At 37.0% G+C, this 26,471-nt stretch overlaps 1 protein-coding gene across 1 annotated transcript in view; it reads right to left on the reverse strand.

Moving 5' to 3' along the window:
* Positions 1-26,471, reverse strand: part of GPR153 (G protein-coupled receptor 153) — a 258,601-nt gene that overhangs the window by 15,449 nt on the left and 216,681 nt on the right. Inside the window, exons 4-5 of the mRNA XM_053690392.1 lie at positions 14,598-14,787; positions 10,084-10,268 (exon numbers count right to left, since the gene is read on the reverse strand). Coding sequence (XP_053546367.1) covers positions 10,084-10,268; positions 14,598-14,787 — 375 coding nt within the window. The remainder of the gene's footprint in view (positions 1-10,083; positions 10,269-14,597; positions 14,788-26,471) is intronic.

Here is a 26,471-nt window from a genome sequence, read left to right on the forward strand (position 1 = left end):
TAAACAAAGGATACCAAGAGAATATTGTCCAGAATAGCATTCTCTGTCTAAACCATGAAAATTACATTTTTACTTTATTGTCACTTTAACGGGACATAAAAACCCTTTTTTTTTCCTTCATGATTTAGATAGAGTATGCAATTGTAAACAACTTTCTAATTTACTTATATTAGAAAATGTTCTTTGTTCTCTTGGTATCGTTCTATTGAAAAGCAGGGATGTAAGCTTAGGAGTCTGGAGCATTCTATGGCAGCGGTTTTCTAAGAATAGTATCCATTTGCAAGAGCACTAGATGGCAGCACTATTTCCTGACACTATTTCTCCAGACCCCTACCTAGGTATCTCTTCAACAAAGAATACCATAAAAAATAGGACATTTTGATAATAGAATTTGTTAATAGAAGTAAATTGGAAAGTTTGTTAAAATTATATCCTCTGTCTGAATCAGAAAATAACATTTTTGGGTTTCATGTCCCTTTAATCAAACATGGTAAAACAGCTAACTTAAAAAGTCAGGTGTTCTGTAATTGGAAAACAGTTAGCCATTATATATTTAACAAGTCCCACTCACAAGTCAGTTCCATTTCAAAACACTTGACTTTCACAAAATAAGTTGACTTAAACTCAAGTACAAGCAATCAAGTTTCAGCAACTTTATCCTAAATTTTCCAGCCATCTTATTTTCATAAAGTTTGTTGGTCAGTAGGTTTTATTGGATAGACGGTGACCACTAAGGGGATGGATTCAGAAGAAGATATTTAATTAAAATGCACTTTTCTTTCATGTAATTGGCAAGAGTCCATGAGCTAGTGACGTATGGGATATACAGTCCTACCAGGAGGGGCAAAGTTTCCCAAACCTCAAAATGCCTATAAATACATCCCCCCACCACACCCACAATTCAGTTTTACAAACTTTGCCTCCTATGGAGGTGGTGAAGTAAGTTTGTGCTAGATTTCTACGTTGGCTGAAGCCCGGTTCCTCTCAGAGTGCAGTGAATGTCAGAGGGATGTGAAGGGAGTATCACCTATTGAATGCAATGGTCATCCTAACAGGATCTATTTCATAGGTTCTCTGTTATCGGTCGTAGAGATTCTTCTCCTACCTCCCTTTTCAGATCGACGATATACTCTTATTTACCATTACCTCTACTGATTCTCGTTTCAGTACTGATTTGGCTATCTGCTATATGTAGACGAGTGTCCTTTGGTAAGTATGTTTTCTTTTATTTAAGACACTCTCAGCTATGGTTTGGCACTTTATATGTAAAGTTCTAAATATATGTTTTTATACTTATATTTGCCATGATTCAGGTTAATCAGTATATTTCCTTTTAACAGACTGTCAGTTTCATTTTTGGGAAATGCATATGAATAAATTTTTTCTTAACTGAAAATTTTTCAAATTGTCTTTCTTTCTAAATTGTGGGCTGTTAGGCTCGCGGGAGCGCAAAATGCTATAATTTATTGCGTCATTTTTGGCGCAAGACTTTTTTGGCGCTAGAATTACGTTTGTTGACATTATGACGTCATTTCCGGCGTCTTAGTTGGTGCCGAGACTTTTCACATAGTTGCGTCATCTATGACGCTCGTGTTTGTTGCAGACGTTTTTGGCGCCAAAAAATATTTTGTCAATTGTGGGCGTCATACTTGACGCCAGATTTTTTGACATTATTTAAGTCATTATTTCTTTTTGCTTCTGGTTTCCAGATGCTTATTCTGTTAGCATTTTTTCCCATTCCTGAATCTGTCATATAAGGAAATTGATAATTTTGCTTTATATGTTGTTTTTTTCTATTACATATTGCAAGATGTCTCAAACTGACCCTGTCTCAGAATCTACTTCTGGAATGCTGCTGCCTGATGTCGGTTCTACCAAAGCTAAGTGCATTTGTTGTAAACTTGTGGTAACTGTTCCTCCGGCTGTAGTTTGTGTTAGTTGTCATGAAAACTTTCAAAAGCAGACAATATTTCCATTAGTAGTAATCCATTACCTGTTGTTGTTCCTTCAACATCTAATGTTCAGGATATTCCTGTTAATGTGAGAGAATTTGTTTCTAATTCTAGTCAGAAGGCTCTGTCTGTTATACCACCTTCTAATAAAAGAAAAAGGTCTTTTAAAACTTCTCATAAATTCGAAGAATTTTTAAATGACCGACAGCATTCTGATTTATCTATCTCTGATGAGGATCTATCTGGTTCAGAAGATTCTGCCTCAGATATTGACACTGACAAAACTTCTCTTTTAATAAAGAACGAATATAATCCATTTTAAATAAATATGGTGTTGATTGCGTTAGATATGGAGGAGACTAGTCCTCTTGATATTAAAACCAGTAAACGTTTAAATTCGTTTTTTAAACCTCATGTAGTTATTCCAGAGTTTTTTCCAGTTCCTGATGCTATTTCAGATGTAATTTCTAGGGAATGGAATAGTCTGGGTACTTCATTTACTCCTTCTCCAAGGTTTAAGAAGCTGTATCCTTTGCCGACTGATAGATTGGAGTTTTGGGAAAAGATCCCCAAAGTTGATGGGGCTATCTCTACTCTTGCTAAGCGTACTACTATTCCTACGGCGGATAGTACTTCTTTTAAAGATCCTTTAGATAGGAAGCTTGAATCTTATCTAAGGAAGGCTTATTTATGTTCAGGTCATCTTCTTAGGCCTGCTATTTCTTTGGCTGATGTTGCTGTGGCTTCAACTTTATGGTTGGAAACTTTAGCGCAACAAGTACCAGATCCTAATGTGTATAGCATTGTTAAGCTAATTCAACATGCTAATAATTTCATTTGTGATGCCATTTTTGATATCATTAGAATTGATGTCAGATATATGTCTTTAGCTATTTTAGCTAGAAGAGCTTTATGGCTTAAATCCTGGAATGCGGATATGACTTCTAAATCAACGTTGCTATCTCTTTCTTTCCAAGGTAATAAATTATTTGGTTCTCAGTTGGATTCTATAATTTCAACTGTCACTGGGGGGAAGGGAGCCTTTTTGCCTCAGGATAAAAAATCTAAGGGTAAATTTAGGGTTGCTAACCGTTTTCGTTCCTTTCATCAGAATAAGGAACAGAAACCTGACCCTTCCCCTAAAGGAACGGTTTCCAATTGGAAGCCTTCTCCAGTCTGGAATAAATCCAAGCCTTTTAGAAAACCAAAATCAGCCCCCAAGTCTGCATTAAGGTGCGGCCCTCATTCCAGCGCAGCTGGTAGGGGGCAGACTATGATTTTTCAAAGATGTTTGGATCAATTCAATCCAATATCATTGGATTCAGAACATTGTTTCTCAAGGGTACAGAATAGGTTTCAAGATAAGACCGCCTGTGAGAAGTTTCTTTCTCTCACGCATTCCAGTAAACCCAGTAAAGGCTCAGGCTTTCCTGAAGTTTGTTTCAGACCTGGAGTTATCCGGGGTAATTGTGCCAGTTCCATATCTGGAACGGGGTCTGGGGTTTTATTCAAATCTGTTCATTGTTCCAAAGAAAGAGAATTCTTTCAGACCAGTTCTGGATCTAAAAATTTTGAATCGTTACGTAAGAATACCAACATTCAAAATGGTGACTATAAGGACTATTCTGCCTTTTGTTCAGCAAGGTCATTATATGTCCACAATAGACTTACCGGATGCTTATCTTCATATTCCGATTCATCCAGATCACTATCAGTTCCTGAGATTCTCTTTTCTAGACAAGCATTACCAATTTGTTGCTCTTCCTTTTGGCCTAGCAACAGCTCCAAGGATCTTTTCAAAGGTTCTCGGTGCCCTAGTCTCTGTAATCAGAGAGCGGGGTATTGCGGTGTTTCCTTATTTGGACGATATCTTGGTACTTGCTCAGTCTTTACATTCTGCAGAATCTCACACAAATCAACTAGTGTTGTTTCTTCAAAGACATGGTTGGAGGATCAATTTACCAAAAAGTTCCATGATTCCTCAGACAAGGGTAACCTTTTTAGGATTCCAAATAGATTCAGTATCCATGACTTTGTCTCTAACAGACAAAAGACGTCTGAAATTGGTTTCAGCTTGTCGGAACCTTCAGTCTCAGTCATTCCCTTCAGTAGCTATGTGCATGGAGGTTTTAGGTCTCATGACTGCAGCATCGGACGCGATCCCCTTTGCTCGTTTTCACATGAGACCTCTTCAGCTTTGTATGCTGAGCCAATGGTGCAGGGATTATACAAAGATATCACAATTAATATCCTTAAATCCCAATATTCGACTATCTCTGACTTGGTGGTTAGATCACCATTGTTTAGTTCAAGGGGCTTCTTTTGTTTGTCCAACCTGGACTGTGATCACAACAGATGCAAGTCTTTCAGGTTGGGGAGCTGTCTGGGGATCTCTAACAGTGCAGGGGATTTGGAAATCTCAAGAGGCGAGATTACCAATCAATATTTTAGAACTCTGTGCGATTCTCAGAGCTCTTCAGTTTTGGCCTCTTCTGAAGAGAGAACCGTTTATTTGTTTTCAGACAGACAATGTCACAACCGTGGCGTATGTCAATCATCAAGGTGGGACTCACAGTCCTCAGGCTATGAAAGAAGTATCTCGGATACTTGCATGGGCGGAATCCAGCTCCTGTCTAATCTCTGCGGTCCATATCCCAGGTATAGACAATTGGGAAGCAGATTATCTCAGTCGTCAGTCTTTACATCCGGGAGAATGGTCTCTTCACCCAGATGTGTTTCTTCAGATTGTTCAGATGTGGGGGCTTCCAGAAATAGATCTGATGGCTTCTAATCTAAACAGGAAACTTCCCAGGTATCTGTCCAGGTCCAGGGATCCTCAGGCGGAAGCAGTGGATGCGTTGTCACTTCCTTGGAATTATCAACCTGCTTATATCTTTCCGCCTCTAGTTCTTCTTCCAAGAGTGATTTCCAAGATCATAATGGAGCATTCATTTGTACTGCTGGTGGCTCCAGCATGGCCACACAGGTTTTGGTATGCGGATCTTGTTCGGATGTCCAGTTGTCAACCTTGGCCACTTCCGTTAAGGCCAGACCTTCTATCTCAAGGTCCATTTTTCCATCAGGATCTCAAATCATTAAATTTGAAGGTATGGAGAATGAACGCTTAGTGCTTAGTCATAGAGGTTTCTCTGACTCAGTGATTAATGCTATGTTGCAGGCTCCCAAATCTGTGTCTAGAAAGATTTATTACCGAGTTTGGAAGACTTACATTTCATGGTGTTCTTCTCATAAATTCTCTTGGCATTCTTCTAGAATTGCTAGAATTTTACAGTTTCTTCAGGATGGTTTGGATAAAGGTTTCTCTGCGAGTTCTTTGAAAGGACAAATCTCTGCTCTTTCTGTTCTGTTTCACAGAAAAATTGCTAATCTTCCTGACATTCATTGTTTTGTACAGGCTTTGGTTCATATCAAACCTGTCATTAAGCCAATTTCTCCTCCTTGGAGTCTTAATTTGGTTTTGAGGGCTTTACAGGCTCCTCTGTTTGAGCCTATGCATTCTCTGGACACTAAATTACTTTCTTGGAAAGTATTGTTTCTTTTGGCCATCTCTTCTGCTAGAAGAGTTTCTGAATTATCTGCTCTTTCTTGTGAGTCTCCTTTTCTGATTTTTCATCAAGATAAGGCAGTTTTGCGGACTTCATTTAAATTTTTTCCTAAAGTTGTGAATTCTAACAACATTAGTAGAGAAATTGTTGTCCCTTCGTTGTGTTCTAATCCTAAGAATTCTTTGGAAACATCTTTACATTCTTTGGACGTGGTAAGAGCTTTGAAATATTCTGTTGAAGCTACTAAAGATTTCAGAAAGACTTCTAGTCTATTTGTTATCTTTTCTGGTCCTAGGAAAGGTCAGAAGGCTTCTGCCATTTCTTTGGCGTCTTGGTTAAAGCTTTTGATTCATCATGCTTATTTGGAGTCGGGTAAATCCCCGCCTCAGAGGATTACAGCTCATTCTACTAGGTAATTTTCTACTTTCTGGGCTTTTAAGAATGAAGCTTCTGTTGATCAGATTTGCAAAGCACCAACTTGGTCTTCTTTGCATACTTTTACTTAGTTCTACCATTTTGATGTTTTCTCTTCTTCAGAAGCAGTTTTTGGTAGAAAAGTTCTTCAGGCAGCTGTTTCAGTTTGATTCTTCTGCTTATATTTTCAGTTTTTTTTCATTATAAAGATTAAAACTTTTGATTTGGGTTGTGGATTGATTTTTCAGCGGAATTGGCTGTCTTTATTTTTATCCTTCCCTATCTAGTGACTCTAGCGTGGAAGTTCCACATCTTGGGTATTTGCTATCCCATACGTCACTAGCTCATGGACTCTTGCCAATTACATGAAAGAAAACATAATTTATGTAAGAACTTACCTGATAAATTCATTTCTTTCATATTGGCAAGAGTCCATGAGGCCCACCCTTTTTTGTGGTGATTATGATTTTTTTGTATAAAGCACAATTATTCCAATTCCTTGTTGATGCTTTCGCTCCTTTCTTATCACCCCACTTCTTGGCTATTCGTTAAACTGAATTGTGGGTGTGGTGGGGGGTGTATTTATAGGCATTTTGAGGTTTGGGAAACTTTGCCCCTCCTGGTAGGAATGTATATCTCATACGTCACTAGATCATGGACTCTTGCCAATATGAAAGAAATGAATTTATCAGGTAAGTTCTTACATAAATTATGTTATTTATCTATCTACATAAAGTATATTAATGTTATTTAATACATTTGTAAACTACAATAAATAATACCCTTAGCATACAATTGTAAGATTAAAAAAAAAGTTTTGCTAAAAAAAACTTGTAACAATTGTAATAATAAAAAAAAGATTTGTTGACCTCTTGACTGTAAGCCACAGAAGATAAAAACAACTCTTCATTTGTTTATGTTAATACCAAATTATAACTTTCTGTTTGGGATATTATTTACTGTAAGAAAAAAAAATATATTTTTACAAAACAAGGGAATTACAATTTACATTAAAATACACCAAATGTGCCTGATGGTGATTACATTTGGTTAACGCATGGGGGTATATTTATTAATGTGAGAGTAGACATGAGCAGGGGGTGTCAATCAACCCGATCATATTCGATCGGGTTGATTTCCGTCCGCGGTCTCAGAGTAGGAGGACAAATTAAGGAGCAGTCTGAAGGCTCGCCGGAAACAAGGGGCATCAAGCTCCATATGGAGCTTGATAAATTGGCCCCATCTTGTTCACTTTTGATGAGGATGGTGGAAGATTGGATTTGATTACTATCTTTCCGGGAAAAAAAAAAACATTCATGGACTTTGCTTCATGAAAAGTAGAATGTATATTCCTAATTTTTCCCCCACATATGAAAATGTAGAAAATACAGTCGTAGTAGAGCTGAACTACTTTCCTATAATATGAGGCTGGAAAGCTTTAATTGTTGAAGAAACTGTAATATTCATCTTCATCTATTAAACATGGAGAAGGCTCAGTGATGTTTTGGGATTGCTTTGCTGCCTCTGGCATTGGGTGTCTAGAATCTGTGCAGGACATGATGAAATCAGAAAACTATCAAGGCATTTTGGAGTGAAACGTACTTCCCAGTGTCAGAAAACTGTGTCTTAGTCTCAGGTCATGGGTATTCCAGCAGGATAATGACCCGAAACATGCCTCAAAAAGCACCCAAGAATGGATGAGAAGAAAATATTGGATCATTCCAAAGTGGCCTTCTGAGAGTCCAGATCTAAGTCCCATCGAACATCTGTGGAAAGAGCTGAAACTCGCAGTTGGAAAAAGGCTCCCATCAAGGCTGAGAGAACTGGAGCAGTTTGTTCAAGAAGAGTGGAACAAAATCCCAGTCCAAAAGTGTAGAAATCTTATTCAGGGCTAGAGAAAGCGCTTGATTGCCGTTATTGTCCACAAAGACTGTGCTACGGAATATTAGGTTGAGTACCAATATTTTTGTCTGTGCCATTCCCATTTTTTTTACTATTTAAAGTAATATGTGAAGTCATAAATCAAAAGTGAAGTATCTGTTCTATTACATTTGAAATAAAAAATGGTGGATACCAAATACTTTTGTCAATTCTTACTTCGTTTAGAGAAAATTGCTAATTTTCCTAAAAAAGTGGAAGAGTGCCAATACATTTGGCCACATCTGTAAAAGCTCGGTTAAACATGTCTTTTGCCTATTTTCTTCACTGTATCTCACTCCACATAACTAGTATTTATCCATCTAATCATAGGTCTAATGTCATGAAACTATGGAATATGCTGATAGTTTATATATAGATTATAATGAATATAAGAAGATTAAATAGTTTGGGACAGGGGTCATCAACCTTGGCTCTCCAGAGGTTTTGGAACTACATTTCCCATGATGCTCAGACACTTTAAGCATCATGGCAAATGTCGTTTCAAAACCACTGGAGAGCCAAGGTTGATGACCCCTAGTTTGGGATAATACATTTTTGTTTTAGTAAATTCTCATACTTTACAGTAACGAAGAATCTTGATAAGCTTTTTAACAGAAATAGAATATACCTCTTAGGTTGGGAGACTAAGACATGAGTTAAAGGGACATAAAACTCCAAAAAGGTTCTACGATGATTCAGATAGACCGTACTATTTTGAACAACTTTGCAATTTACTTCTGTTATAAAATTTGCTCTATTCTCTTAATATCGTTTAATGAAGGAGCAGCAAAGCACTACCGGGAGATAGATGAACAAATAGGGTGAACCAACAACAAGAGGTATGCAGCAACCAATCAGCAGCTAGCTCCCAGTAGTGTATTGCTGCTCATGAGCCTACCTAGGTATACTTTTCTACAAAAGACAACAAGAAAACAAAGTGAATCCGATAACAGAACTAAATCGGAAAGCTGTTTAAAAAGACATGCTCTATTGTTAAAGTTTAATTTTAACTTTGCTGTCCCTTTTAATATGTTTTTTCAGACATCTGGACCTATGCTAGGTTTAAAATTTAAATACATGTGTTGTTCTATGACCTGCATACCTCATATTACCCAGGAGGAAAAACATTAAAACATAAGTTTCTTCTCAGGCTGCTGCTTTCATATACATTATAAATATTATTTAATTTAAATGTCTCTTTACGGTATTTAAAGGGACAGTAAACACCTTGTAAATACAAGACACTTCTGTTGTATTGCCAGCCAAATCTAAACATTTTTAAAACAAATAAACATAATTTTTCCTGAAATTGGTTTTCAATAACCAAACTCCACCCACTGTTTGCTTGAAGGAGCCAATCAGAGCTTTAGTCTGCTGACAGCAAGGCTAGCTTTGATTATAATCAGTCTAAAATCTATTGGCTAGAGTACAAGTTCTGCGTTAGGGTTAAAAAGCAGCGTTAAGGGGTCCTAACTCTGCTTTTTAACCCCTAATCTGCCGACCGGACCTCGCCGCCACTATAATAAATGTATTAACCCCTAAACCGCCACACTCCCGCCTCTCAAACACTATAATACATTTTATTACCCCCTAATCTGCCCCCCCCAACATCGCCGCCACCTACCTACAATTAATAACCCCTAATCTGCCGCCCCCAACGTCGCTGCTACTATAATAAAGTTATTAACCCCTAAACCTAAGTCTCACCTAACCCTAACACCCCCTAACTTAAATATAATTTAAATTAAACTAACTAAATTTAATAACATTAAATAAATTATTCCTATTTAAAACTAAATACTTACCTATAAAATAAACCCTAATATAGCTACAATATAACTAATAGTTAAATTGTAGCTATTTTAGTATTTATATTTATCTTTACCGACAAAACTCGTAATCTAGGCGATTGTTTTTCAGTTGTTATTAGTTAAAGCCAATTAGGGACAGATATGTAGCAGGGTTATACTTGAGAAGTCAGCATGGGCATTTCACATTTTAAAAATTAATAAATAATTTTCAGAGCTAAATTATTTAAAAAGAGGCAAAATAAATCATGAACGTATATTGCAAAATTGTTTCATTACACGTAATTTAACATTTTATATAAATATCTCAACATTTTACTGTCCCTTTAAGTATTTAATTTGACAACATGACACATACATTGTTCACCTCTTAAACTCTTCTATAATGTCTTTATTGGTTTTGAATGATTTAAAACACTTTACCTGAAGATAGTGCATTTTATCATCTTGTACTTCCTTCAATGGGAAGATCTGAGGAATTCCTCTTTCTAATGCTGAAAAGTCATATTTGGTTATACGATCCATGGTCATAATGTCTCCTCCATAATTATAATCATACGGTCTTTCGTAAATTAAATCAGAGTGAATTCCGCCATCTGCGCTGTGTTCTGCAAGAGGTGACAACAGCTATGAACTGATATTAAACATGGCAATATTTCAAAAACTATAATAAACATTCAGACCACTCAGATGAGAAATGATCGTAACAGTTTAATTACTGTATACCAAGCTCAGCCAATGAGATCTAAATAAAGAGATACATTTGATAGAAGAAAATTGTAACAAATTAAAAACTTTATAGTTTCCAAGACTTTATTACAGCAAAACCATCTATTCTTCTGAGACGCAACATGCAGCTAGCAGCAAGGAACCAGGAACCGTAAGGTGGATATAAGGATTGTACACAGTTTGCCCATGCATGTTAATATGTTTGCGTGGGAGATAGAGAAAGACAGAGAAATATAGAGAGAGACAGAGAGGGAGGAGAGAAGGAGGTAAATTGTGCTTTGTCCCACACTCCTTAGAGAAGCCAAAAAACAATGTGCAGTACAAAGGGCAAAGTAAGGCAATGGATGAATATGGAAGATTTCACAAAAAGAAAGGTAGAAGTAGGGAGTAGAATATGGGGTCACCAGCCTTTATCTTTTCCAACCATCCTGCATATTATGAGACTGTATTGTGTTGGAAGCTCTGCCCAACTGTCCCTCCTGTTTCTCCTTCAGGGCAAAGTCTAAGTTTCTAGAGCAAAATCAGGGATTGTCCTGGCTCAATCTATGACCTGTCCTCCACAATCCTGCCCACATCACACACAGCCTCTGCCCATGGCATACTTGTGACCCTTCACCTTCGGGCCATGGTCAAAAAAACACTTAAAGGGACTATTTACTGAAAAATTTAATTTGTTCCTTAATTATTCACTTTACCTGCTGGAGTGTATTAAATTGTTTACAAGTATTTCCATTACCCTTATATTGGCATTTGAAATAGTTTATTTAGCCTGTGGTATCCCCACCCATCCTGAAAGTTTTTGTCCTCAAGGCCAAGCTGTTTTAGCACAGCCAGTAAAATAAATTACACTCCCAGTGGGTTATAGAAGAGATAAGGTAATAAAATGTTAATTTTCCATTGTTCTCTCCAAGTATTGGTGATTGGTTTATGGACAGATATAAGATAAAGAAGCAGGTATGTGTACACAATGTGATAAAGTAACGGGATCTGATTATACCTACAAGCTCAACCCATTTTATTAGGTTGTGGCTTCAAAACACAAATTCAGCTCATTCATATACACAAATAAGCCTTAAAAAGCAAATCTCATACATTTTATACTCTGCAGCTGGTAAAAAAAGTAATTGAAAACACATTAAGGGAAAAACTATTTTATAGTATACTGCCCCTTTAATGGCCACCACCCACAATTATCCCTCACCTCTCAATCATGAAAGGCCCTGGGAAATGTTGGGAGGTATGGCTTTAATATATGGCTATATGGCTTTGTGGCCAACTTTGATAGAACCCTCATCTTTTAAAATACCAGTGATAAAGACGTCTGAACTACAGCAAGGTAGATATAATCAGCTTTTCAGTAATTCTTACTATTGGATCAGTTTTCATTCTAGTAATCCTAAAATCTAGCCTTTTAGTGGCTCCTAAAGACTGGAGCTGATAAACTCTAGTCTAGAGCCACTTCAATTGTATATCTTAAACCTCTGAAACAAACTAAAAAAATGTATAACTTTATTGACTGTTAAATACTAGTCATTTATTACAATAACTTAATATATAAGGAAATTAAACTTTTATTAAACATTAGGGAATGCCAGATTTGGTTGCCAAGTGTCCAGTATTGAAATGGCTGTACAGTGAAATGTATACAACACTTACATTTTATTGTATTCCTTGAGCTGTGACTAAATTAAAGGCCTTCTGTGCCTTGCCGCTTTACAAATATGTTACTTAAAAATACTTCAGTGATTGCATTACTGTATGTGTTAGTGGTACTAAGGGGATAAAAAAAATCAACACTCTTTGTAGAACTGGCACAAAAGATTAAATCACTGCTCCTACTGCCAGTCAAGTGTTTTTATGACTGCTTTATAAAACCTATTATAAAAAGTATTATTCTTACTCCCTGTTTATATTATCTTTAATGAGTCATTTTACAGAATAACTTTGGAAAATTGGACTTTTGTTTCACATGATCCATGGAGTGAATTATGGACGTTGATAACTATTTAGTAATATGTTAGGGCAACTCCTATGGGAATTTGTCATGCTGTTTTAATAGCTTGCCATATTTATATGTTGACTTTTAATTGGAGTGACAAAAAAAACACAAATTATTAATATATTATCTGTCTGTTACCGGTTTAGCGTTTGAGTATGGGTGGCTAAATGTAGCCACCAATCAGCAAACGCCACCCAGGGAGCTGAACCAAAAATGGTCCGGCTCCTAAGCTTACATTCCTGCTTTTTCAAATAAAAATACGAAGAGAATTAAGAAAAATTGAGAATATGAGTAAATTAGAAAGTTTCTTAAAATTGAATGCTCTATCTGAATTATGAAAGAAAGAAAAAAATAGGTTTCATATCCCTTTAATCTTGTGCAACAGGGTTTTCTGGCAAGGTGTTTGAAACCTTTTCAAGCTGGAAAGCCTGTTAACAAACACATCTACCACATGGTGTGGCTAACCTTTTGTTGTGGTAGGAAATAAGATAGCATTGGATTCCGTTAAGATACCTTAAGAGCTCGGTTTTTCTTCAACACGGTTTGGGGAAGGTTTGTCAGTCAGTTCTTTTAAAGTGCAGATTATTTTCTGTTACTTCTATATAACAGAAACGTAACTAATATTCCTGATGTTCAGATTTTCTTGCAGCCTTTAATTCGAATATTGGTATTTGTCCGTTTTTTTCTCATTGGAGTCATTATCTTGTCAATTCTCTTAAAGAACATTATCTATTCTCTCTGTGCTATATCTCCTGAGATTCTCATGCAGGTTTCATTAACACTAAGGGGAAATGTATCCAAGGTCGAGCGGACATGATTCGCTGTAGTGAATCCTGTCCGCTCAACCTTGCTAAATGCCAACAGCATACCCTGTCGGCATTTATCATTGCACAAGCAATGTGAAATGCTTATGCAATGCCGCCCCCCTGCACATTTGCGGCCAATCGACCGCTAGCAGGGGGTGTCAATCATCCAGATCGGATTGGATCAGGATGATTGCAGTGGTGGCGGACAAGTTAAGGAGCAGGGGTCTTATGACCGCTGCTTCTTAACTTAAATTTCAGGTGGACCTGAAACCTCGGGCGGATTAAGCAGCATCTGCTGCTTAATATATCTACCCCTAAGCATGTTATTCATACAGTTTCTCTTCCTGGAGTCTTAGTCTGTGTTTTGCAGCTCTACAAACGGATCTTTTTGAACTATTGCATGGGTTGTACGTTTGGAAGGTCCTCTTCCTGTTTACCTTGTTCTCAGCTAGTAAGGTGTCTAAGCTTTTGATCTGTCTTGCAGATTTACTTTAAATTCCATCAGGATATATGTTTGCTAAGGAACAGTTTCACTGGATACTATCAGTCTTAGAAAGTGGTCCTTTCTTCTGCCCAGGTCCTAAAAACTCTAGGGAACAATTTCTTAATTTGAGATTTTTAGGCCTCTTAAACTTATGATGTAACTAAGTCCTTTGGACTTCTACAGCCTTGTTTGTCCTATTTATGGACTGCACAAGGCTATCTATGCTTCCAGAGTTCTTGGCTGTTTGGAGTAAGGCCTTTATCTATATATTATACTGGGTTGTGGGATACTGTATCAACATGATGGCAACCATGTTGGAAACTCTGTTATCATATTGTAAAGGCAAATCCATACACTTCCCTTAAACTGTAAACCTGTGACCAGGCATGATAAAGATGGATTTACTCCATTACTGATTGCAGGGCCCAGACAAGCCCCCTAGAGGTGTGGGCCCAACCTCAAGTGAGACCTCTAAGACCCCTGTAGTTACACCCCTGCCATGGGCCACATGTCCCCATCTGTACTAGTTTTTCGGGAACCTTGGAAATACAGAACTAAGAATGTGTGCCTTTTTTTGTCACTAAATGAAAAAAACGGAACTAAAAATATGGGCAGATAATGAATTCCCTGCAACCTTACCTGAATCTGTCCATGTGCCAATGGACATTTTTGGGAGTTATGTTATTATTTGTGTTTTAATATCCATACATTTACATGCGGCCCTTGAAAACTTCTAAAATATTCATCTGCGGCCTCCATGCGTTAGGAAGTTGACCATCACTGATTCTGATTTTTTTCTGAATCTGCACCAGGAGTACTTATTTTGAAAATTTAAGGGCAATCTCTGGCATACCACTTTGATTAAAGCCAAAGTTACCTCAGGATAACATGCAATAGAGGTTGAGAAATTAGGACTTACCTTCATCTGTATCATCATTGGCCATAATAGCAATGCACTTATCCCATACAGATTTAACATCCGCTCGGTAGCGATCACAGGCCCAGAGAAATATGGGCAGGAGCAAAGCTTGTACTACAGTGCACCAGAGTACACAAAGAACCATCCACTCATAAGATGTATCATACTTCAAACTGGCAAAGCTTACAACCTGTGTGTTCAAAGAGATAAGACATGATCAGACACTTTACTTATCCATTAATTTTCAAGTGATACTTTAAGGTTTTCTTTTTGCAATATGCAACTGGATGCTACTTATTTGCAGGGCAAAATAAAGTGAGCGTTTTTATTTAAAACAGTGTGTACTGCTTCTGTGAAGTTGAAATTTGTGTCATATACGCCACTTCTGGCTCTCTGAACAGACACGTTTTTTGAATACTGGTGCAGGGTCCCTCACAGAGATGGCGGTAGTGCGTAGAGTGTAAGTGAAGACTTAATTTGTCTCATATGAGCCATTGTTTCTCAACCGCGGTCCTCAACTACCTCAACAGGCCTGGTTTTCATTATAGCTAAACCAGTGCACAGGTGAAATAATCAGCTGATTGGTGAGAGCAGGTTTAGTAACCATGGTTACCATAGTTGCCAACATTTAAAAAAAAATTCCAGGGACACTTTGCAGCAGAGCAAGCAAGCGGGTTACTTGAGTATTGACGACCTACTGTTCAACTGCTCCAACCACTCCGTTCTGCAATCGAAACACACCCATTTGAAAGTAATAGTATAATTTAGACTTATCCATAGTTTGATCAGCTGATTACTTCACTTGTGCACTGGTTCAGCTATAATGAAAACCTGTCCCGTTGGGGGTACTTGAGGACAACGGTTGAGAAAGACTGATATAAGCCTACATAAGACTCTCTGAAAAGATGTGGTTTTTGATTGCTGGTGCACGGAAGACTGATATAAGCCTACATTAGACTCTCTGAAAAGGTGTGGTGTTTGATTGCTGGGGCACGGGGAACTCACAGCATATGTGCATATGCCCCTGAGGAACAGTAATTATTTTTACTAGACCTATTTTTGCTAATGGAAATATATTGCAAACATTTCTATTTCAAATTGTAATGCACCCATGCACATTTAATTTTTGATCTTTCTATCCCTTTAAGTCAGTATACGGGTATAATTAGTTAATATTAAAAATGTTAGTGCACAAATTATCATTAAATAAATTTGTAATAAATAATACAATGCATTTGTGCTTTAGATAGAAGGAAATGTTATAATAATACATAGTATTTCACTGCTTCTAACTGGCTACTTCATAATGCATCCCGGCTGGGAAAATTTTCTGTGGAGAACAGTGTAAGGCATCACTAGTCAATAGGGCTGAGAGTGTTTGTAAGGTAGGGGAAACACAAAACCACCAATTCCAGTATCTGTCCTAAAGGGACAGTTTACTCAAAAATGTTCTCCCCTTTAATTTGTTCCCAATGATCCACTTTACCTGCTGGAGTGTTACGGTGTATTAAATTGTTTACAAGTATTTCCATTGCCCTTATTTAGGCTTTTTTAAATAGTTGATTTAGAGTGTGGTATCCCCACCCATCATGAAAGTTTTTTTCCTTAAGGCCAAGCTGTGTAATCACAGCCAGCAGAAGAAATTACACTCCCATGAGGGTATAGAAGAGATAAGGTAATAGAATGTTAATTTTCCATTGTTCTTTCCAAGTATTGGTGATTGGTTTATAGACAGATATAAGATAAAGAAGCATGTATATGTACACAATGTGATAAAGTAATGAGATCTGATTATACCTACAAGCTGAACCCGTTTTATTAGGTTGTGGCTTCAAAACACAAAACCAGCTAATTCATATACACAAATAAACCTTAAAATGCAAATCTCATACATTTTATACTCTGCAGCTGGTACAAAACGTATTTGTAAAAACATTAAGAGAAAAACTATTTTATAGCATACTGTCCCTTTAAGCAGGGCTGTCCAAGCCATGGCCCACGAGCCATTTCGAACCCAAAGGTAACTCAAAAGGTAAGCAATAGTAATAATATGCATGCCGCTCTGTATAATGATTTTGATGATAGATGGCTACTTAGGGCCCTCCCCAGCACTTGGACCCTGGGGCCGCTAAACCAATGGTAGCTCCGCCCCTTGATATACAGATCTGCTAGCAATGCAGAATAACAATATTGACATTTCAACAAGCTTGCAAAACGATTCATATAAAGGTTTGTGATTGTAAAATATTTGTATGTCTGCTGTAGACTTGTTCCGTGCTGAATAAATTGTTTCAGACAAATCATTGGAATGAATATTCTGAAAAATTGAGTTTTTCAGAATATTCGTTTCCTGCACTATTTAGTATTTGTTTTGTTAAAAATGAAACGAATACTGAATATTCTGGAACATTCACATTAGTTTTCGTTTAAATGAATATTAATGTTCTTTTAATGCAGGTGAAAAAGCTGCGCTAATCCCAACTCTTCTTCACAAAGCCAAGAGTTGCGCTAAATAGGAGGCTTGGTGCGACACTAAGCCCTGGGCTCTGTGAAGAGGGTTGGGATTAGCGCGGCTCCCCATCTTGCTATAGGTATTTTACCTTTTAAGGGTGATTTAAAAGAAACTAATGTATACTAACAAATTAGTGCATTCGTTCAGATATTCGTTTCATAAAACAAAACGAATATCAGAATGCACGTCTACTCTTTGGTATTATGGTAAAGTAGTCTTGAAGGATAGACTGAAAGGTGTCCTGACGATCTTGCAGACCCAACGACGGTCTGGTTACTGGTGTTCTTGTGAATGCTAGAGGCATGGTCAGGATTTTTCACATATTTTTAACCCTAGCATGTAAAATACATAAGGCCTCTATGGCCATTGTCAAGTATTTTTATCTCACGGCCGAGTCTCACTATTTCAAAGCTGACAAGGCCGTCATTTTTTTTAAAAAATTTTTAAAGTCAAAATTAAACTTTCACAATCCTTTGTTGAAAAGCATACCTAGGTAGACTACGGAGCAGTATTGCCCTAAGAGCAGGGATAGGCACAGGCCAGGGCTGTGGCGGACATTTTCCAAAGTAAAGATCTTAGTGAAGGACACCAAGGTACATTTCAAATTAGAAACAAAAAAACACTCACTTTACCGAGAGGGTAGTGGATGCATGGTGGAATGGCCATCCAGCAGATGTGGCAGAGACAGTGAAGGAGTTTAAATATGCATGGGATAAGCATAAGTCTATGCTAGGTAAAAGATAAGGCCAGGAACTAATGAATGTATTTAGAAAATTGGGCAGACTAGATGGGCCGAATGGTTCCAATCTGCTGACACATTCTATGTTTCTTTAAATCAGGAGAGCGGCATTACAGACACCAATCTAGTCAGGGCAGTTTATTTATAATCCCTCCCTCACTGGATATCCCCCCTACAGCAAAGCAATGTTCCATACAGCATGGGCAGCACTTTTCATGTACTCCCATCAGCATGCAGAAATAAAATATGCATCTGTGGTGAAGCAGGACTGAATTCCACCTGAGAAGAAGCAGGACAGAATTGTTAGCAGGTCTCCTAGATCTATTCCCTGCAGAGAGCCTGTTTTAACCCCTCACTCTCCCCTGGGTGTTCTCAGAATGCAGACACCTGGCTGCTAATAAATTCACTGGGGGTCCCAGTGCAAACAGGACAGCAGGCTCTTTAAATTGACTGCTCTGACTCCAATCCTTCTCAGACGGTATCATGTGTCCCAGCAGCAGGAGCCTCCAGGAGAAACCTGTTGCTGGGACACAGGATTGGGGGGAGTCTGGGACCCCTGTTTAAATAGAAACCTGGAGACTCCTGCTGCTGGGACACAGGATACTGTCTGAGAATGATTGAAGACAGAGCCGCCAGTTTAAAGAGGTTGCTTGGGGGCTCTGCAACTCCTGACCAAACCCACCCACCTTGATGTTAATCAAAGGATCATCATGGTTGGTTACTAATTTGGTTAGGTAAGGTTTTTTTGAGTAGGCAGCGGTCTGCTACTTCTACACACAGACACCAGCACCAACGCTGCCCCACATCAAGGAATTGGTACGGGTCATGACTCATGGGTGGTTGATACAGGCTGCACTGCAGGCAGCTTGCTCCTTTCTTTCACTCACTTTTTTGCTACTGATTGACATCACGTGGGCACAGCCCCAATCCTGCAAAATGTGGTGCCACTTGCGTCAAGGAGAAGTGTCAAGACCAGCATTCATCTGTCCTACCCCTTCCTCCCCACCACAAACTGTGTGGTGGACACTGCAAGGGCCAGTCACGGACACCAGTGTCCGTGTACGGACACCTTGCCTATCCCTGCCTAAGAGCTAGCTGCTGATTGGCGGCTGCACATATATGCCTCTTGCCATTGGCTTACCTGATGTATTCAGCTATCTCTCAGTAGTACTTTGCTTGTCCTTCAACAAAGGATATCAAGAGAATAAAGCAAAATTTGACAACAGTGGTAAACTGGAAAGTGGTTTGAAATGGTATGTTCTATCTAAATCATAAAAGTTTTGGGTTTTATGTCCCATTAACTGTTTTGTTTTTTTTGTTGTTTTTTTTTATGCATATGTTTTATGTAGATCGTTTTTACTCTATTTACCCATGTATTGAATCTAACTATCTGTCAATAATGGCTCATTTATGGATAAAAATACTGTCAGAAATATTCCCTGCTTTTCATGACAGTCACATAAAGTGGTAGTTATCGGAGATGAAGTTCTAAGCTCATCAATTATTATTGTAGCACCCCCAACCCATAAAAGGGGGACTGAACATCAAAATTAAACTTTCACAAGTCAAATAGAAATATAAAATTTACTTCTATTATCAAATTTACTTTTGTTGTGATCTCATTTTTAAAGGGACAGTCTAGTAAAAATTAAACTTTCATGATTCAACCACCAATCAGTAGTGCATTCTTGCTTCTGAGCATACCTACTGTAGTTATGTTGCTTAATACTGTATGCTCTATCTGCATCATGAAATCATGTCCCTTTAAAGGGACAGTATACACCAATTTTCATATAACTGCATGTAATAGACACTACTATAAAGAATAATATGCACAAATGCTGATATAAAAATCCAGAATAAAACCATTTAAAAACTTACTTAGAAGCTTCCAGTTTTGCTAGGTTGAAAAGGTTACTGGAACACCCACTTTAAGTGGGAAATAGCAGACACTCCCCCCTCCCCCTTCCTTTGCATATGAAAAGACTATACACAAACAGAAGCAAGCTGGAGTAGGTAAACATCAGTATTCTCATAAAACTTTAGGGCTTGGTTAGGAGTCTGAAAATCTGCACAATGTTATTTAAAAATAAGCAAAACAATACATTTTTTTTAAAAAAAAATAATAACCTGTATGGGCTATATAAATGAGTCATCTACAAAATATTTATGCAAAGAAAAATCGAGTAATGTCCCTTTAACTTACTCCCAACTTCCTGTTTGAAGGTGTTTTACTAAGTTATCACACAGGATGCACTCTGCTATAGTTTAAAGGAAATGAATGTACGGCTACTAAGGGTGTTGAAGTGACTAAGGGGCATATTTATCAAAGTGCAAGCGGACATGATACGATGTAGCATATCATGTCTGCTGCACATCGATAAACGCAGACAGCATACACTGTCGGCATTCATCATTGCACAAGCAGTTCACCAGAACAGCTTGTGCAATACCGCCCTCTACAGATTCACGGCCAATTGGCCGCTAGCAGGGGGTGTCAATCAACCCAATCATATTCGATCGGGTTGATTTCTGTCCGCCGCCTCAGAAACAAGGGGTATCTTGTCAATTTCGAGCTTGATAATTCGGCCCCTATATGTGAGATATTGTGTCAATGGTCTGTAGATTACTGTAATGATTTGATTTATATGTTTAACTTGGCGTGTTTGTGTGTGTGCTGGTGTGTGTGTCTGTGACATAGTAATTAGAATTCCATCTAATTAATTAAAACAAACACGAAACCTAACATTTTTATTTCATGATTCAGATAGTGCATACAATTTTAAACAACTTTCCAATTTACTCCTATTATTAATTTTTCTTTGTTCTCTTGGTATCCTTTATTGAAGAAGCAGCAATGCACTACTGGGAGCTAGTCAAATACATCAGTAAGCCAATGACAAGAGCCATACATGTACAACGATCAATCAGCTGCTATCTCCCAGCCCATGAGACTACACAGGTATGCTGTTCAACATAGGATACCAACAGAATGGAATAAATTAGATAATTGAAGTACATATTTTTTTAAAATGTATGCTCTGCCTGAATCATGAAATAAAAATGTTGGGTTTCATATTCCTTTAACTAATTGTAAATATCAACAAACACAATATAATGCATAAGTCTACAGTCAACTCTTATTGTTGCTCTGGGAAACCTTCTTAAATCCTTTAATTGTCATTACTTCTGTTACTGATGCAATTAAGCTTTGCCAAAATGTCATATTGTTGTCATTAAACCATTGCAATATGCAATTAGTATAAAAAGGATACACACTGCAATATACAGTGCCAGAAGGCTATACACATTTTAATGAACTATTTTAATTAACTAACCATGTGCATAAATACATTGCAATCTTATCAACCAATTATAAGCCAATGTCACTATAATTGTATATTTGAGCTTAAAGGGACACTATACCCAAACATTTTCTTTCATGATTAAAGGGCCATAATACCCAAATGTTTAAACACTTGCAAGTGATGCAGCATAGCTGTAAAAAGCTGACTAGAAAATATCACTTTAACATCTCTATGTAAAAAAGAAAGATATTTTACCTCAAAAATTCCTCAGTAGCCACCTCCCATTGTAAAGGATTTCTAAGCAGCATTTTAGTGTGTCTATCCTAGGACAGCTTAGGGGATGAGCCTCGTGCACTCTCATATAATTTCACCAATCAGTTAAAGGAAGCTTACTATGAAATCACATGAGAGTTAAGACAAATCTCATGAGATCACAGTAAAGAGTTCATGACCTCAGCACTGCTGATGCTGATTGGCTGCAGTTAATTTCTTCATTTTTTTATAATTTTTTACCTGCAGCTGGGAGCAGCTGAGTATAACTTTTTACACAGAACTTACTCTGCTGAGCTGAGGAGATTGTGAGGTAAAATATCTTCCTTTTTTACATAGAGATTCTCAGGTGATATTTTCCTGTCAGCTTTTTACAGTTATACTGCATTAGTTTTAAGTGATTTAGCATATGAGTATTATGTCCCTTTAAGGTAGAGAATATAATTTTAAACAACATTCCAATTTACTTCTATTACCTAATTTGCTTCATTCTTTAGATATACTTTAATGAAGAAATAGAAATGCACACGGTGAACCAATCACAGGAGGCATCTATGTGCAGCTACCAATCAGCAGCTACTAAGCATATCTAGATATGCTTTTCAGCAAAGAATATCAAGAGAATGAAGCACAATAGCTAATAGAAGTAAATTAGAAAGTTGTTTATAATTGTATGCTCTTTCTAAATCATGAAAGAAAAAATTTGGGTTTCATGTCCCTTTAATAATGTTGTTAACAATAATTGTAAATCCTATTACTTTCAATAAAAAGTAAGGTGACTTCAGAAACCTGGGGCTCTTTCTTGCTTAAACTATTTTTAAGAAATCATATGGATATTCTATTTATATATCTATAAATTTGTTTTTATTTATATATATATACTCCTGGAAAAACTAATGCACTCTCAGGTCTTTTTAGGTGAAGAAAAAACAATCTCTTTAATGGAATGTTTTCAGGGAATTCTTCCCCTTCATCAGCATAGATTTAGTGTCAAACATGCAAACTTATATACACATATGTGAAATTAAACAATGCCAAATACCTGTGATCACTCAGTGAACTGGCGCCAAACAATCTATGTGGAACGCATAATTTGCGTTCCACTACGTGTAAACCGCAAGTGGTATCACCTATTCTATTTCCGGTTACAAAAATAAAGTGTAAAATCTATACCTTTGTGGTTTTTAATTGTGTGAAAATTTGAGATACATTATAAATTACATTTTGAACTTGTGCTAAATTTATCTCAAAGTGCCCCTAGTGTGGGGTTAAATTATTTACAGGCTGCGATCGCAAGTAGCGATCATGCGCATCATCGTGCTCAAAACACTGGTGCATTAAGCTATCCATCTGGTCTGGTTTGTGACAGCTCTTCTGTATACCCATGTGATTTTTATCTCACCCTGATGTGCCGGTGCCGCACTCAGGATCGTTGGTTGTTATGTTGGTTGGCATGGTAACAAGTTCAAGCCGGAACTACTTGGTGCATTAATATGTATACTGGGATTTGAGTCACCAGTTACGTTACATATCATATATCTATGCATTGTCAAATGCCATCCATCATATCAAAGGGTTGGACTACATTCTTCAGTGATATACTGAACATTGGTGTAGTTGCTGTCTATTGTAAGGTTATTCCTTAATGCATATGTGGCGACCATTGTGTAAATATTTGGTCGCCACATATGCATTAAGGAATAACCTTACAATAGACAGCAACTACACCAATGTTCAGTATATCACTGAAGAATGTAGTCCAACCCTTTGATATGATGGATGGCATTTGACGGTGCATAGATACATGATATGTAACGTAACTGGTGACTCAAATCCCAGTATACATATTAATGCACCAAGTAGTTCCGGCTTGAACTTGTTACCATGCCAACCAACATAACAACCAACGATCCCGAGTGCAGCACCGGCACATCAGGGTGAGATAAAAATCACATGGGTATACAGAAGAGCTGTCACAAACCAGATGGATAGCTTAATGCACCAGTGTTTTGAGCACGATGATGCACACGATCGCTACTTGCGATCGCAGCCTGTAAATAATTTAACCCCACACTAGGGGCACTTTGAGATACATTTTGCACAAGTTCAAAATGTAATTTATAATGTACCTCAAATTTTCACACAATTAAAAACCACAAAGGTATAGATTTTACACTTTATTTTCATAACCAGAAATAGAATAGGTGATACCACTTCCGGTTTACACGTAGTGGAACGCAAATTATGCGTTCCACATAGATTGTTTGGCGCCAGTTCACTGAGTGATCACAGGTATTTGGCATTGTTTAATTTCACATATGTGTATATAAGTTTGCATGTTTGACACTAAATTTGTGCTGATGAAGGGGAAGAATTCCCTGAAAACGTTCCATTAAAGAGATTGTTTTTTCTTCACCTAAAAAGACCTGAGAGACGAGTGCATTCGTTTTTCCAGGAGTATTCATTGCATGTTTGCACCCAGGCAGATGTCCTAAGGAGGGTAACACTGTACATTGAACAGTATTTTATATATATATATATATATATATATATATATATATATATATATATATATATATATATATACATACACAGATAGATAGATAGAGTAGATAGATAGGGTAAATAGATAGAGACAGATAGATAGATAGATAGATAGATAGATAGATAGATAGATAGATAGATAGATAACGTTATAGTTGCAGGGTAAAACAGATTGTGTAGCTGTACATATGTTCATTACTAGAATCTGACAGCAGATGGCAGTATCTGCTTAAGTTTACATAAATCAGCCAGTTGTGACGTTGTAGATACAAAGCACTCTCATGTGAGGGTGATTTGTTGCATTGTCAGAGTGTAATAGTGCAATATTTTCCAAGACATAAGCACAGCTGAAAGAAATATCTGAAACATGTGGATTGAGTTATATAATGGTAGATCAAGGAATGCATAGCTCAAATAAAAGCATAGCTCAAACTATCTTATGTACTTAAATAATTCTGTTTAACCATTTAGGTGCAAAAGAAAAGCATTAGAGAATGTGTGTAAAAGCTGAGATATAAAGGAAGTATGATCAAGATTACATAAAGTAACTTACAGAGACTGGATAATTAAAACAAGAAGAAAAAAAAAGACATCTTGAAGAAGATGCACTGATATCTTGCAGTATATCAAAAGTTGGAGGAAAGTCAGTGATGAGTTCCCATCAGCCTCAGTAATACCCATTAGTATTAAGCTGTGGGTGGAGGTTAAATATTTTTTGTAACATTCAAAAAATAAAACAAATTTGAACACATTTGTTCATTTGTTTCGAATTTTGAATGTATGTACTACATTCTAATATTCGTTTAATGTAATAGTATTTTTAATGCTGTCTTTAAAAGGGACACTAAACCCAAAAAAATGTATTCAATTATTCAGATAGAGAATACAATTTTAAACAACTTTGCAATGTACTTCTATTATCTAATTTGCTTCAGTGTCTAGATATCCTTTGTTGAAGAAATAGCAATGCACATGAGTGAGCCAATCATGAGGCATCTATGTGCAGCCACCAATCAGCAGCTACTAAGCCTATCTAGTAAAGGATATCAAGAGAATGATGCAAATTAGATAATAGAAGAAAATTAAAAAGTTGTTTAAAATGACATGCTCTTTCTAAATCATGAAAGAAAAAATGTGGGTTTCATGTCCCTTTAAATGTCATATTCTATTTGAATCGAATTATGCACTATTCAAAATAGAATATATTCAAACTGATATATTTGTAATAGTATTTCTAATGCTTTCATTCAAAATAATATTCAAATTATGCAATATTCAAAATAGCAAAATTCAAATCAATATATTTGTATCTATTATGTATTCATTTGCTAAAGTCCCTACTATATGAACTACTGAAATTCAGAATCATATTTGTTAAATTCAAAATTTCGAATGTGGATATTCGATCTAATTGTGAACATTCCAAAATTAAAATATCATTCGAAAACCGGAAATAACATTTGATTACTGAACTTTTATGCATTTTCGTTCTTATCAACATTCAATTGTCCAAAACAAAAATGTCCACAGGACTATTCATTCTACCAAGCAAATTGCACTTTACCACATTCGATCATCCCTAGTGGAGGTGAGTTCCACTGCTGTCATTGGTTGGCTCCACCGACTTTTATAGAGGCTGCTAAAGTTTTGCAGAGAGTGCAGGGGCTGTGCTGTGAGATATTTCAGCAAGATGCTTCTAATTGTTCTGACTGACCTGCACTCTCCGCCTCCCTATGTTTCATGGGAGTCCCCTCTCATTCCAGTCATTATGCCACTACATATGCCCAAGTTAGGCTTCAAAATATAAATATATGAATTAAAATAAATATATGTCATGCATCAAATTTGCATACGCTCCCTTGAAGGGGCGCCCCAGTCTGCCTCTATTGTAGCACCAGCCTTGGATACAGTGAGAAAAATCACAGTCTAAAAGTCAATGATAATAGAACGACCAACCATCCCACATTTGTTGGATTGTCATGATATAGGAGCTGATCTATCTTCTTTAGAACTGCATCAGCGTGACAATACCCAGGCTAGCCAGCCCACAAAATTCCATTGAATTCCTTAACATCTTCCAGTCTAAGATTGGATCCAGGATATTTTGGGAAGTGATACAAATAAGAGGTTTAAATGAGGTCTGATGTTATCTGATCCAAAGTGCAGAAAAGGGGGCTAAGTATAAATGATAGCAAAAGACAGCAACTTGAGCAGTTTATTAGACCTCAGAAATATTCGTGATGAGATGATCATGTGTACTAAAATCTTATGATTAAAAAAAAGTAAATACGCAACAGGAAAAAATAAACAGAAATAAGAGCAAAAAATGAAAAATATAAAAAAAAATTGTAAAGCAAAACATATGCATTCAGCAGAAACGCAAGGAAAAAATCCAAAGTGATTTACTATTAAAGGAAAATTATACTCAGCATTTTCTCTTTACCTTCTAAAATAGAATGTTTCAAACTGCATTACTGTGCTTTGTCTTTTTTAGAAAAAAA

Source organism: Bombina bombina, chromosome 8, assembly GCF_027579735.1.
Source record: "Bombina bombina isolate aBomBom1 chromosome 8, aBomBom1.pri, whole genome shotgun sequence".
NCBI classification, from domain to species: Eukaryota; Metazoa; Chordata; class Amphibia; order Anura; family Bombinatoridae; genus Bombina; species Bombina bombina.